The 13,741-nt window shown below is 42.9% G+C and overlaps 1 protein-coding gene across 4 annotated transcripts in view; it reads left to right on the top strand.

Moving 5' to 3' along the window:
• PARD3B (par-3 family cell polarity regulator beta) overlaps positions 1 to 13,741 on the top strand; it is a 978,033-nt gene that overhangs the window by 928,040 nt on the left and 36,252 nt on the right. Inside the window, exon 23 of one of the 4 annotated variants that reach the window (XM_040641726.1) lies at positions 3,021 to 4,136. The exons of the other annotated variants lie outside the window; for them this stretch is intronic. Within the exon in view, the coding sequence (XP_040497660.1) occupies positions 3,021 to 3,171 (151 nt within the window). The 3' untranslated portion in view covers positions 3,172 to 4,136. Of the gene's footprint in view, positions 1 to 3,020; positions 4,137 to 13,741 lie in introns of those variants that run through there. 4 annotated transcript variants of the gene reach the window in all.

The raw sequence follows: 13,741 nt of genomic DNA, 5'->3' as shown, positions 1-13,741 counted from the left end.
CATTCCTGCTGGCTTCTCAGGGATCCTGTGCCATCAGCTACCCCTCTGTCAGCTGCATCTTGAAGTCCCTGGCAGTTGCTTCCCCCTCCCTGCCGCCTGCTACTGTAAACGCGTAGGCTGAGGTGCAGTCCCGTGAGAGCCCGGAGCATGGACAAGGGGAGCGCCAACACCTGTGTGGCGATACGCCGGGGGTATAACAGAGACTAAAGGATTAGCCAACTCTGGGGAAGGACCAGTGGTCCAGATGGTCAAGAGCAAGAGAACTTAGCAAATCCATATGATCTGAGCAACAAGCTGTACTGATGGACTTGCTGGAGGATAGGAATTCTTGTGGGTCGGGAGTTTCATATAAGGCTCAGGTGGCAGGACAACCCCATGCGCTTGACTCCAGTCCATCAGAGAAAACAAAGACCTTCCCTCCAGGGAGGTCCCACATTTCCTACCTTAAGAAGAGTGGCTCATCCCTATCAGCTCTATTTCCACAGCACCCACTGGCATGGTAGCCTCTTGCCCCGGGTTTCTGACACTGATACTGATACTTCTAGCTGATTCTGCCTCTAGCTCCTTTCCTCTCCCATGTAGATTCTCTCTGAGCAGCTGTCTTCATTCCTACAGATTCAGTTCTCACCACTCTGATGCTAATTCCAGAATGAACCTGGCTAACCTTCCTATCTCACTCTTCAGGGGACCCCAGTTACGACTGCCTGCTTGACACCTCCATCCTTCTACCTCCGAGATAGTTCAGAGTTCACATGCCCAAACCCAAGACCTCACTGTCATGTTTCTTTAGCTCTCCTTACTTTTAACTTCCATGACATCAATTTGGCACTTTTCTAGTGCCACTGAAAACACCCTGGATTCTATTATGAGGCTTTGCTGCCCCTTTCCAACCCTTTGGATTATAAATTCCTCGAAATAAGGCATATTATTTTATATCCACCATGTTTTACATCCACTGCCAGTAGCTCACACAGGACCATGTATATAACAGGTTTTTAATACATTGGCATACAGATGAAAATAGATTTGTTTTTATGTAAGGAAGTGATGGAAAAGAATTTCTTCAGAGTTTTCTTGACCATTTGTTTCAGGACGCTGTTTTCCAACATAACACTAATTTTTTCATGAGAATGTCTCTTTTCCCTGGAATCTGTAGAAGTCCAGACTTCTAAACAGTCCACTCTAAATGAGCATTTACTATGTGCCGGGTGCTGTTCTAAATGCTTTATATCTACTGACTTATGTAATGTTCACAGCAACCCTGTGACTCCAGAGCAACCCTGTTATTGTCTCCATTTCGTATTCATAGGCAAGAGCACAAGTACAATTGCCCAAGTTCAACAGCTAGAGATGGCAGACGTGGGATTTGAACCCAGGTAGTCTGGCTGCAAGTTTGTACATTTAACCTCTAGAATTAAGGTTATCCAGCTCAGAGTCAGAACCAAACTCTGTGGGGGCACCTGGCTGGCTCAGTCAGTGGAACATGCAACTCATGATCTTGGGGTTGTAAGTTCAAACCCCACATTGGATATAGAGATTACTTAGAAATAAAATCTTAAAAAAAAAAATCTTTGTTCTCCGGAATTACATACTGACTGATATATTTAAAGGTAAAGAATCATGATACATGCAGCCTAAGCCCAAATAGTTAAGAAATATAAAGATTACCAAAAAAAAAAAGAATCAAACAGTCATTATCACACTCCCTTGTATCATTTGCTCACCTTCTTGTCTTTCTCCCTCAACTGTAAGTACCTTTGAGGACAGGGACTATGTCTTATTCATCTTTGTATATGACACAGAACATTACTAATATACAGGTTAGGTAATGCCTTTCAACCATCTCTGTAATGCTGTCATAAAATCAATTCTTTTTCCATCCCCTTGGGTCCTTCCCTTGAAATATGAACAATTTAATGCGTAATTGCTAGATGAACATTAAGCAATATACTTTGTCTACCAAAAAAGAGAATCCTGTTTTGTTAGAACACTCCCGAGAGTTGAAAAAGCAGTATCTGCAAATTGGTACTTTGGTTCTTTAAGATTAAGAATAATGTCTACCCAGAAGGAAAAAAAAAAAATGACGAGGCATTTTCGGTAGAAAGCTGCATGAGCAATCCCGAGGAGAGAGAGACTCCCTTTCCCGAGATTGATGCAGGACAGAGCCCTGCTCAGGCTGTACTTGGCTCCCAGTCCTGATGTTCCTCTAACCCGTATTACATAAATTACTTGAGGGGGAGAAAAATGTGTCTCTGATCGTCTCAAGCAGCTTTAACTTGGCTGTGTAATGAGAAGCAACATACTAGAACTGATTTCGGGTAGAAAGAGCAACTTTAGAAGGAGCAAACAGCTTATGCTTGCTTCCTAGGAACCCAAAATAAACTTGCTTCCTAAGTGTGTTCCCAGTGTTTTCGTGTTGGGAAGGATTGTGTTCAGATCAGAAGAACATGCCATAAGAACATACTTCCGCTTTAACATTTCAGTTGGTTCATTTTGTCGGTTTCAGCTTTCTTGTCTGCATATGCTTTTGCCCACCCAGGAAGACTCGATCACAAACACGCAGCTAATTTTGAAGCTCGCGACCTACACCCTGTCTACTACATCGTATTATCCCTGACAGCCTTTTATCAGGGCCTCCTCTGGGCCCTCGGCTGTCATTTACCTGCTGCTTGAAGACCTTCTCCCCTCCTGGTTGCTCTGGTTCTCTTCGGGTGAGCTTCTGCTCTGCTCACAGCTATTCAATTTTCCTGTGCCAACCTTGCATTGTTTCATAGTACTTGCCAAGCAGATGGCAGTGACATTTGAGCTCTGCAAAGATTCCTACCAATGCCACAGGACTGGTCTTTGCTGAAGCTAAGCCAGGGATTGAGTGAGTACAATGGAAACGTGAGCGATCAGCACACATTAGGTGTATATGTGTGTGAGCGCGTGTCCAGTGTGCATGGGACTTTGGCCATCTGGGCCTGTGGAAGTGGACAAAGTCTCCACGTTGCCTAATTAAGTACTTTTCTCTGCCACAGAGCCAGTTTGTCAAATAAGAGGCTTCGTGAGCGTATATGCACTGCTCCCAGCAGGCATAGCAGGAGTCAGATGTCCAGCCAGAGTTTGATGCCATTCCAGCACCTCCTTCTCCACAAGGCACTAGACAGGGGTCTGTTGCACATCACCTAGATAGGGCTAATCGTGGCCAGTCTTTCTGACACCTTCCTGGTGGCACAACTTTATCTGAACTGCCTTGCTGTGCGTGAAATGCCACCTTTCAGTGCTCAAGTCTGTGATCACTGCCCTGACTTTGGAGGGAAGCTACGACGAGCTAAAAGAACCTGTCTAGATCATATCTTCTGCACCCGCGTATGACAGAACGTAATGCTTTTTGAAAATCAGGGAAGCCCCGGGACCGCACCACATTAAACTTTCCTCTCCTCTGGCTCCCTGCACTGAAAATCTAGTCTCCACTTCTGCTATGCCGAGTCAGCTGCCTGTTTTGGCTCCTCTGACACCACCTCACTCCATGCAGAGGACAAAATGATGAATTAGTGGCGATTTAATTCTTTGTGAGATGAAGATATCTCCATTGTCAACTGAAACTTCCTGAAAAATGCAAAAAGCCCTAGCACATAAGACCGCTGCAAGATGCCGAACAGCTGAGATCAGGGGGTTAATGCTACTGCCGTATCATTTTTATGTCACTTAGTTCCTCCGATAAAAGTCCATTTTAATCAAACTTTTCATCATTTCCTCATAGCCAATATATCCTTGATGCCAGTTAGAATATTTAATATTAATTATTCAGTGGAAGGCCTCCATTATGAGTTTAGTTAGACAATTAGTGATATAAAACATGTTAAGGCCCATTATGGTATTGATGTCCCCAAAACAGTTTTCACTGAATCTTGATGGACCACATATATTAAATTCCACAGATCTTTACTTTTCCTTCATTGTCCCTAGAAAATTCTAAACTATGACGTGTCTGTTCGTTCAATACTCCTTTTAGACGAGGAGGGTGTGCCTGCCAAATCTAATATTACCTTGAACTTGAAACATATTAAGCTCGGTAAACGGACTTCCATATTTTCCCTCCTACACCTTTTTGAGCGTTAGCATTTATTTCACACTTCTCCAGCCAAAAGAAAACAAAAGATTTCTTTTGTGCCTAGGCAGCTGCTCCGTGGAGAGTGTTGCTCTGTCTGTAATTTCTCATATTCTTTGGTTATTCTTGATGGTTTCCTATTGTATCGTCACTCCACCATCTGCCGCCAGAAGCTCGTGGCCCAGGATGACCATGGTGAGTTTCCTGACCCTACCGAAGGGCTTTGCGTGATGTGCACTCTGCACCCGCCTCCCTCCATCGTTCGCAGCTCTCCAGCCATTTGCTTCCATCCCCTGGCCTAAGTGCCTGCGTTTGTCCTGGTATCAACCTACCGCAGGCAGAGACACTCCAAATAAACCAAGTGGATGAATTCGTTACCATATCTGGTTCGCATGTGTTTGTGAGGGCCATGTTTTATGGTTCTTTAAAATGACATCACACCGCTCAGCTGTGCAGGCATCTCAGATACAAAGCGAGGGCTTTATTCAGCAGGAATACATAAGAGTAAAATCACTAGGTTGAGTTTCCATTTTTGTTCACCAAAATCTGCCTGCAGATGGTTTCAAAGATGCCACATTTACTCCTAAGCTAGCCAATTATATTTGAAAAGGAAATCAACCCAAGAACAATGAAGGCAGAGGCGGAAGGGGCGATGTAAGTGTGTGCAACACCTACCACGCGCCATGTACTTTCTGTGGGTTGTCTCACTTTCTGCTCACTGTCTAACTGCGTAGGAGTCATTATGATGCTCATTTTGGCAAAGGGAAAAAATCCGTCCTTGAATGGGCAGGATCAGAATTAGATCTCAAACTCAGTTCTTTCTGGTTTTCAAGATCTTTTTTCTTTCGCTTTACCAGACCACAGACACCGACAAGTTAGGGAGAGGGTGCAATACAGCAGCTTTTTTCTCAAGTAACGTGAGTTCATGGAAAGGAAGAGATCTTGGACCATATTAGAAATACATTCATTGTTTCTTAGGGCTCCAAAGAACATAGGAAATGTTGAAACCTGCAGGTGGTGAAAAAGCAATAAAATACAATAAGACAAATAATAGGGAATTTATGGGAAAAAAACAAAATTGCTTTTGAAGCATATCATTTTTCCTCTTATATCACTGTTTTCCCTGAGTAAAAACAAGATAGCCACGTTTTCCTTACAGCGATTATTCTGTTCCTCTCGGGAGCATAAATAAGGATGCAGAGGGCTCCACCTAGGGCTGCATGGGCACAGCGGCTGCGTCCCCCAAGTGCATGGACCAGGTTCCCGGCCCCCACCTGCACTCTGCAGCCCTTCCACGGCAGCGCTTGTAATGGGGCATCGGGGAGGAACCAACACTTGCTAAGCATTTATTGTGCTCTAAGAACTCTGGTGGGTACTTCAAATCTGACCTCATTTTTTCTAGCAACAATCCTGAAATAAATATTATTATCCCAATCGATAGATGAAGAAACTGAGGCTCGAGATCCAAAGGGATAGGGTCAGGGTTACACATAGAATAAATGGCAGGCTTTGGATTTGGTCTAGCTCTTTCTACCTCTGAAACCTCTAGACTCTTTATAAATTAAGTTGTCTTGTGCTAAGCTGGCTGGAAACACGTAGGAAAGAAGCAGTCAATGACCATGCCTTACTGAGGCAGCCCTCTCTGTGCTGACCCCAGCTTGAATCACTGCAGGATGTAGCTTGAAGACATGAACGTGAACAAACCCCTAACAGGCATTCCAAACTACTAAGAACAGCAGCCATGAACCACAGAGCTCCCCTTAGCATATATAAAGCCCCACCTCCTTCCAGCCAAAGCATCTTTTAAACAGTGCTCTTTGTTAAAGACAACCTCTCTGTTATGCTCGTGTTTTAAAAATATACCAATTGATTCCACTTCCGCAATTTTCATAGCCAAGAAAGTATTGTTGCTTCTTTCACGGTATAGGCCTGTCAGATCCTCAGGGGACATGGCTGCGAGGTAAACGCCAGATAACTGTGGAGGGATGGCATCAATTGACTGTATTGCTTCAAGTCCAGAGAAGAGAGCTTTGGCAGTCAATTACCATGGTGGTGCCACACGAGCCCATCTGTGCCCTGGATTTCATGTGACACAGGCCCCCTAACCTCAGTCATTGTGCCAGGAAACACCTTGGTCCAGCTCCATCATTTCTAGCAAAGGCAAACATTTGAAATACAAATGTGGGAAGGGTTGGTACAAAAAGAGCAACATCCAGAATGTGTTCTTGCTTAGATTCCAAGTCTTCAATTAAGCCTAGATAGAAGTGGTTCAGGCTTGTCCCGACAGAGGGTTGTCCCACGCAACGATCACAAAACTGACCCTTGTGGTTGAACATGGAGTGACATGTTAAAGAGGTAGGAACCTGGCAGTTCTCCCTGGCCACTCTCCACCGACAATAAACTCTGGGGCATGAGAAGTCGCCTTTCAACTTGGCCATTGCTTGAAAGTGAAGACAGGGTGGTGACTGCTCAGATAGGGTGTCTGCCCACTAATTGCTTGCATGTAGCTGAGGCAAATGCCCACCCATTTCCAGAAATGATAGTGTCTGACAGCCTGGGTTTTACAAGGTACCGGAAAGAGCTGTAATTGTTGCGGGAGAGGTTTAAGATGGAAAATAAGCACGTTGAGCTATTTTAAGAAAGAGTTGCCACAATGTAGTTTTTCTTCTGGAAACAGTCCTATAAAATCAGGATCGGGGTTTATCCTTGCTTGATTACTTTCCACTGATATGTTGGTGCCTTTGACAATTTATGCTAAATGGTCTAGACTGTGTAACACCCTTTTACAGTTTTGTTTTGTTTTTTTTCTAACATCCAGAGTCAGGTCCATATATAAGCCAGACCTTCTAGCCAGTATTCTGTGAGTAATTTCCAGATGTGCTGCGTGTAATATGGCCAAGATAATGGAGTACTGCTTTCTGTGGATTGGTTATAGACAAGTCACTTACATTACCACCTTGTCAACAGCTTGAATTCCATAGTTTTTCTGGTCACTGCCTGCATATCTGATTTTTTTTTTTAACCCAGATCAGTTCTGAATTGTTCAGAGCTAACTGTGCAATTTTATTAGCCTAAACAGATGAGCTTAAAAAGTCATCTATGCTTGTTTATTCCTTCATTTAACACCTATTGCTGACTACCTACTTGGCACAATACACTCCATAGGCCTTGAAGATACAATAAGAATCCCACAAGACACAATCCTTGGACTAGGAAGTTTGTAATCGAGTGGAAAAGATAATAATTGTACAGCCACAAAGAAAACATAGAATTTCAATCCGGCCTCTTGTGAAAAACAAGAGATACATGATTCCAGAAAACAGGGGAAATTGGACTGAATCAAGGGAGGGAATGACACTTGAGCTGTGACCTGAAGGAGGTTAGAGAGAAGACATAAGGACATTCCAGGCAGGGAAAACAACATGTGCAAAGGCCTTGTGGTAGGAGATGGCACAGTGAACTGAGAGACTGAAATAAGGCTGGGACGGAGACTGCAAGAGCCAAGCAGGAGAAGCAGGTAGAAGTCAGACCATGAGTGGTTAAGTATGTTTATATTCATCCAAACACTCATTAGGAACCCTTTTTGGGTTTTAAGCAGGAGGAAGACATAGGTGTGTGTGTGTGTGTGTGTGTGTGTGTGTGTGTGTGTGTGTGTGTTAGCTGCAGGGTGAAGAATAGACTGGAGGGAGGTAGGATGCAAACCAGTTAAAGGATATTGCTGTAGCTCAGGCAGGAGATGGTGGGGCATCCAGGGGTGGTGGTGATGACAGCAGAGATGGGAAGAGATGGTGGGAAGAACTGACAGAATGTTCTGATGGAGTGCATGTGGATATGTGGGAGGTGAGTAAAGCCAGGTGTCAAGAATGAATCCCCACACAACGGCATGGGTGATGGTACCATTCCCCAAGAGAGGAAGTCCTGGGAGAGGACCAGGTTTGGGGAAGAGGGGAGGATCATGAGTGTGAGTTGAGACGTGCTAGATTCAAAGTGCCTTTTAGACTTCCAGAAAGAGATCCTGAAATGTACAGCAGAGACAGCTGACCAAGGAAGGGAAGTACGATGGCTAATCCAGGCTGTTAGACCAATGTGTACTCTTGAACACAGAAGACCCCAGGGCATATCAAGGGTGATGATTTCATAAACCGCAGAGTCTCCTACTTGGAAGGTACAAAAAGAAGCAGGTGGACGGTGCAAATTGCATGGGACTGGCCTCCAGTCTGTGGTTGTGACATGTCTTCCCTGCTTATATGGACAGCAAAGGCTTATCTACCACTGTCTATGTAATTTCATTCTGGAAATTATATTTTTCTCAAGTAGTAAGCATTGGTGACTTAATGCCATCTGGCATTCTGTGACTAAGCATATCTCTGACCCCATAAAGTGTAAGCATGAAGATAATAAGAAACAGCAGAAATCATTTTGGTAACTATGCTGTCCCTAAAAGAATATTCTTGTTCTTCAGAAACATGCACTGAAATAGTTAGGGGTAAAAAAGCACAAGTCTCCAATTTACTCTTAAATGGTTCCAGAAATAATATGTATATGTAATAATATGTGTATGTGCATGTTTGTAAGTATGGAGAGAAAGAGGGCGCATGGAGGGGAAGGGAACAGACTGAAAGAAAAGAGAATGCATGAAAAAGTAAATGGGGCAAATGGGAAAATGTGGTAAATCTGGAGAAAGGATACAGGGAGTCCCTTTCACTATTGTTGCAGCAGCAGAACAACAGTAACAAGGAACGGTGGGAGGTCCCATAATTTTCTAGTGCCAACTCAAAAGTAAAAAATGTCCTCGTTCTGAAGTCTGGGGCTGGGTTCGCCCCGAAAGCAGAGCCTGGGACAGAGATTTGAGAGCAAGTGATTTTATTTGGGAACCGATCCCAGGACGTATTGGAAGGAGAGTGAGGAAGAACAGGGAAGAAAGCCAGTCTATACTGCATTCACGAGCAGGTTACCACGGCAGGCAATGGGGATCAGTTCGGCTAGGGCCCTCTGGAAATAGTCCGGAACGCGTTCACACCTTGTGCCACCCCAGAGCAAGGATGTTGCAGAATTTGTCTCGCAAGTCCTGTTTGTCCTTGGCTAAGGATTGCGCCTGAAGGAGCCAGCACCCCAGCACTTCTGCCTATCTAGAGCACTGGGACCAGGAAGCCTCCACATAGCCAAGAAGCACAGCTATGTGGAGTAAGTCCTATAGTGGACCGGAAGTGGGGAGAGCTGGGTGGGACAGAGCAGCGCTGCTACAGCGAGTGAGCCGGAAGTCCCAGGGTCAAAGTGGATCAGTCCTGACATCCTTTCACAGGAGGAAAATACATGGTCATTAAGTAGCTCCAGACAGTCTTGATGCATTTATTTTATTTTTGAAGGAGGTGTTGTTCGAATTGGTTATGTCTTCTGAAACACAATGAATAATGATAGAAATGACAGAGCCGCCCCAGAGCGGAACCTCGGAAGAATGTATTTCCGGTTTCTCTGTTTCACTCAAATATACAATTCATCAAAATGATGGAAAGTCTTTGATGAGTTCATTTTCTGTCGAGTCCGTGTTCGGAACCTCACTGAAATACGGCAGCGCCTCTGAGAATGCCAGAATAGGAAAGCCTCGGGGAAAAAGGGAATTTGGTACTTAGGTGCCTAACTCAAGCGTGTCCATTAATGCATGATGCCAGTTTGAGGATATGCAGTGACTTGACTTATGATCATGGCTATAAACACATACCTGGTCAGGTTTGCATAGATTTCAACAGGCCACCTTTGCTCCAATTAAGAATAGCAAGAACTTGGCCAAATGCAGGGACTGGTCATAGAGATGTAGTCAGATTGCACCCATGGTCTTGCCCCAGCATGAGAGTTTCTGTGGATATCAGTGTTGTATCCATGAAGCCTGTACAACTGGATCAATCACATCCAGTTAGTTAAGATGCTTAAGCTCGTCTTCCTGAGAACAAAATGTATGGGTTATAAATCAAACAGGCTACAGGATAAAATCCTAATGTAATTATTAGGTGAAAGAGTGAGTATTTTTAAAGTTCTTGATATATATTGCCAGACTGACCTCTGAAAAGGTTGTCCCAACTTACACTTCACCAGCACTGAATATAAAATACTTTTTTAACTTGTGTGAACGTAATCGATTAAGAACTACCAATTGTGGGGTGCCTGGGTGGCACAGCGGTTAAGCATCTGCCTTTGGCTCAGGGCGTGATCCCGGTGTTACGGGATCGAGCCCCACATCAGGCTCCTCCGCTATGAGCCTGCTTCTTCCTCTCCCACTCCCCCTGCTTGTGTTCCCTCTCTCGCTGGCTGTCTCTATCTCTGTCAAATAAATAAATAAAATCTTTAAAAAAAAAAAAAAAAGAACTACCAATTGTGATCACAAACTGTTTTAATTTGTAAGTCCTTTACTTGTAATGAAGTTGACTGTTTCTCACATGTTTATGGAATTGGTTTTTTTTTTCAGTCTATGGTAGCTCATCTGTTTTCACGTCTGTCTAGGTTTTAATGCTTCTTGATTTACTAGAGCTCGTCATATATTAAGGACATTAACACTTTGTCGTATGTTAATATTATTTTAATTTAGCTTTAAATTATACTTATGGCAAATAGGAGTTTATAATTTTTATAAGTTCAATCTTCAATCTTTCAGCTTATTATTTAATTCTTTGTTTTTATATGTAAAAAGTTGTCTTCCATCGTGAGACCACATAAACATTTACCTATTTTTCTTCCAGTTATTTAAGATTTTATTTATTTCTTAATTATTTATTCTACTGCAGGAATACTTTGAACACACATGTCACGCTAAGCAGTAATGTGCTTTCATAACATAGTTTCAAGCAGTATCAACTGTGATTTGTTGTAATCATAAAGAACACATGGTCGTCTGGACACCCATGTGAATAGCTTTGTGTGGTTAATGTGGAAGATATCTGTGCAGTTTATTGACATGCATCAACCAGCCACTTGTTTTTCCTTGCTCTCACTGCAGTTGTGTATTGTGTCAGGACACACGAGGTCTTCAGGGTCCTGGGAGTAGTCAGGATCACCCATGTGGGCTTCTTTCTTGAGGTGGCCCTTCCTCTTGCAAAATATGTGCTCCTGTCTTTGCCCTCTGCCAGCTGAGGTGACCCTCTGCGGCACGAACATGGTGTGACTGTTGAGCTGACACGCATGCCCTGCGTCCGTTGCAACATGCACACCTGTGTTCCTCGGATCTGCTTGATGAGAACTCCAGGTGTGCTCCCCGAAGACAGTATTCATACCATTGGAAGTTGCCCTTTGAATTTCTGTGAGAAAGATACAGTTCTACTGGCAAGAGACTTAGCTTGAGATAGCACATGTATCACTTGGCGAAACCCAGAGGAACCGTGAGAAGGGTCTTGATCTGACATATTTAAATGGTCCACTGGCTCGTTTCAGGGGACCCTCAAGCTCCCTAAAATGACATGCCAATTTTTTTAACGAGTAATATTTGGTGCATATTTCTGAGGAAAGGGGTGAGTGAGAAAAGTTTTACGACTCAATAAGTTTAAGACTTACTGAATGCGAGGGATTTGCTGTAAACTCTTCTTAAAGGGGTCATTTTAAAAAATCCTCCCCTTACGGTTTCTATGCGACCAGCATTTTTCTTTCAATAAAATAATAATGTCTTCATAGAGAATATTTCATTTGTAAAATTCATGAGAAAAAATACTCAAACAGTAGCTTACTGTGTTGAAGGGTGTCTTCAATAGCGGAGTGAATGTAATAGTTCTAGCAAGAAAACTTATTTTGGTCTCCTTTCAGCCCCCCACAGCATAATGTGTATATATATTTCTATTTTAAACCCTGCCTTTTGTGCGCTTTTAGAAAGAACAAAACCTTCCCAGCATATAAATCCCAGGAAACGGGATGGATGGCATCAAACTCTTAACTAGGCGCCCCCATCTTCCTCCTCCCCATCACACCCACCAACAACGTGAAACACAGGCCCAGCTTATGTTTCAGAGGCTACATCAGTGTGTTCACCAGCGCTGCCTAAGGAAGGGTTTACACATCCTATCTTCCCAGCATTTGAAAAGTAACATTCTGTTTCATCCCCTGAGAGTAGAGAGGAGGGGAAACACTATGAGAAGGACCAACGGCAACCTTCTTTGGAACACAAAGTACTACGTCGATCCCACTATAAATGATAGCAGCATAAAACCACAGGAAACCCAAAAAAAAGGAAATACTAACACGAAACCGTAGCCACCCCACCATGTATAATGTAGATAAATAATCCAGTTAACGTATGTAGGATGTTGGAATATAGTTGTTCATATGCCACTGGCAACAGTTTATACTGCAAAAGAACAGAGACTTTAGTTGCTGATAGATGACAGATATCCTTTATTCATTCTTTTATTTAAAAGCTGAATGTCCTCAAATAAAATACTGATCAATAGCTAAAAATTAAGGGCTGATATATCTTTGTCTTGTAATATGGATTTGTGGCCTAATCTAGCCTTTTCTTGACCTTTTTGCCTAATGGGCAATAAGAGAAATTAATAATTATTAAAGTATTAAATTATTAAATTTATATTTATTAAATAATTATTAAATTAATAAGAGAAAGATGGTTGCATAAAACATCCTCTGCATGTGAATGTTTTTTACATATGAGTAATTTCAGGCGGCTAAAGATGGAATGAACTAACCTGAAAGTCACAAACTGCTCACTGTCTCAGCCAAATTAAGCTTCATGCTGAAAGGCATTCCTTAAGAAGTCAAGAAGGCCGGGGGTCAAGCCATCAGGCCAGGCAGTGCAGCTGTCAGACCACCTTTTGCAGTCTCCAAGGGAGCAACCAAAGAAAACGCAGCAAAAAAAATTCTCAAAAAATCAACAGAGAGAGTAAAGCAAAAATAACCAGATGTCCCAGAAGACTCTATTGGTATTATGAAGAAGGCTAGAGCAGGGCTAACAGGGTTTGGATTTTATCAACCTTACTAATAAAAGTCACTTGGCTCTCCATCGAGAAGAGCAGTTGGTACAATATGGAAAGGTTTTAAAGACCATTAATTTCTTGAAATGAAACAGCTGGCCTTATTGGCTATTAAATAATGAGCCAGATTCTCCCCAGTGCCTAAGTCACTTTCTAGTAGTAAATTAGTCATTTAGGGAGGCACATTAACTCTTTAAGAAGATTAGGGTTCGATTTAGTGCACTTTATGTGTAGGAGGAAAGTTGTAGGGGATCTGGCTGAAGCTGAGCAAAGAAAAGATGGAGACGAGATGGAATCTGATGGAAGGAAGCAAACCTGTGACTTGGGTTACTGTGACAGCTGAGGTGAGCATGGGAAATTTGAGTTGAGTTGTTGAGGAATATTTAATCTAGTGTTCTGAGGTTGGATGAGATCGTGACAATAGAGAGAGTTGACACTTATTCATTCATTCATTCACTCATTCAGTCAACTTTTAGTTGGACAATGCTGTGTAGTGGGCACTGAGGAGACATTCTTCAAGGACACACATTCCTTGTCTCCAGGGCTTTACAGTCTAGTCTCTGGTGGCTTAGGTAAGGAGTGGAGGACAGACAAAAGGGGATTGCAATAGAGTATATCAAATGCTAAAATTGTAAATACGTACATTGAATTTGAGGGAAGGAAGTGACAAGACATGTAGTTTGAA

The sequence above is a fragment of the Ursus maritimus genome, unplaced genomic scaffold, assembly GCF_017311325.1.
Source record: "Ursus maritimus isolate PB19 unplaced genomic scaffold, ASM1731132v1 scaffold_1, whole genome shotgun sequence".
Taxonomy (NCBI): Eukaryota; Metazoa; Chordata; class Mammalia; order Carnivora; family Ursidae; genus Ursus; species Ursus maritimus.
The sequence above is the reverse complement of the archived record's forward strand: the minus strand, read 5'-3'. Positions and strand labels throughout refer to the sequence as shown.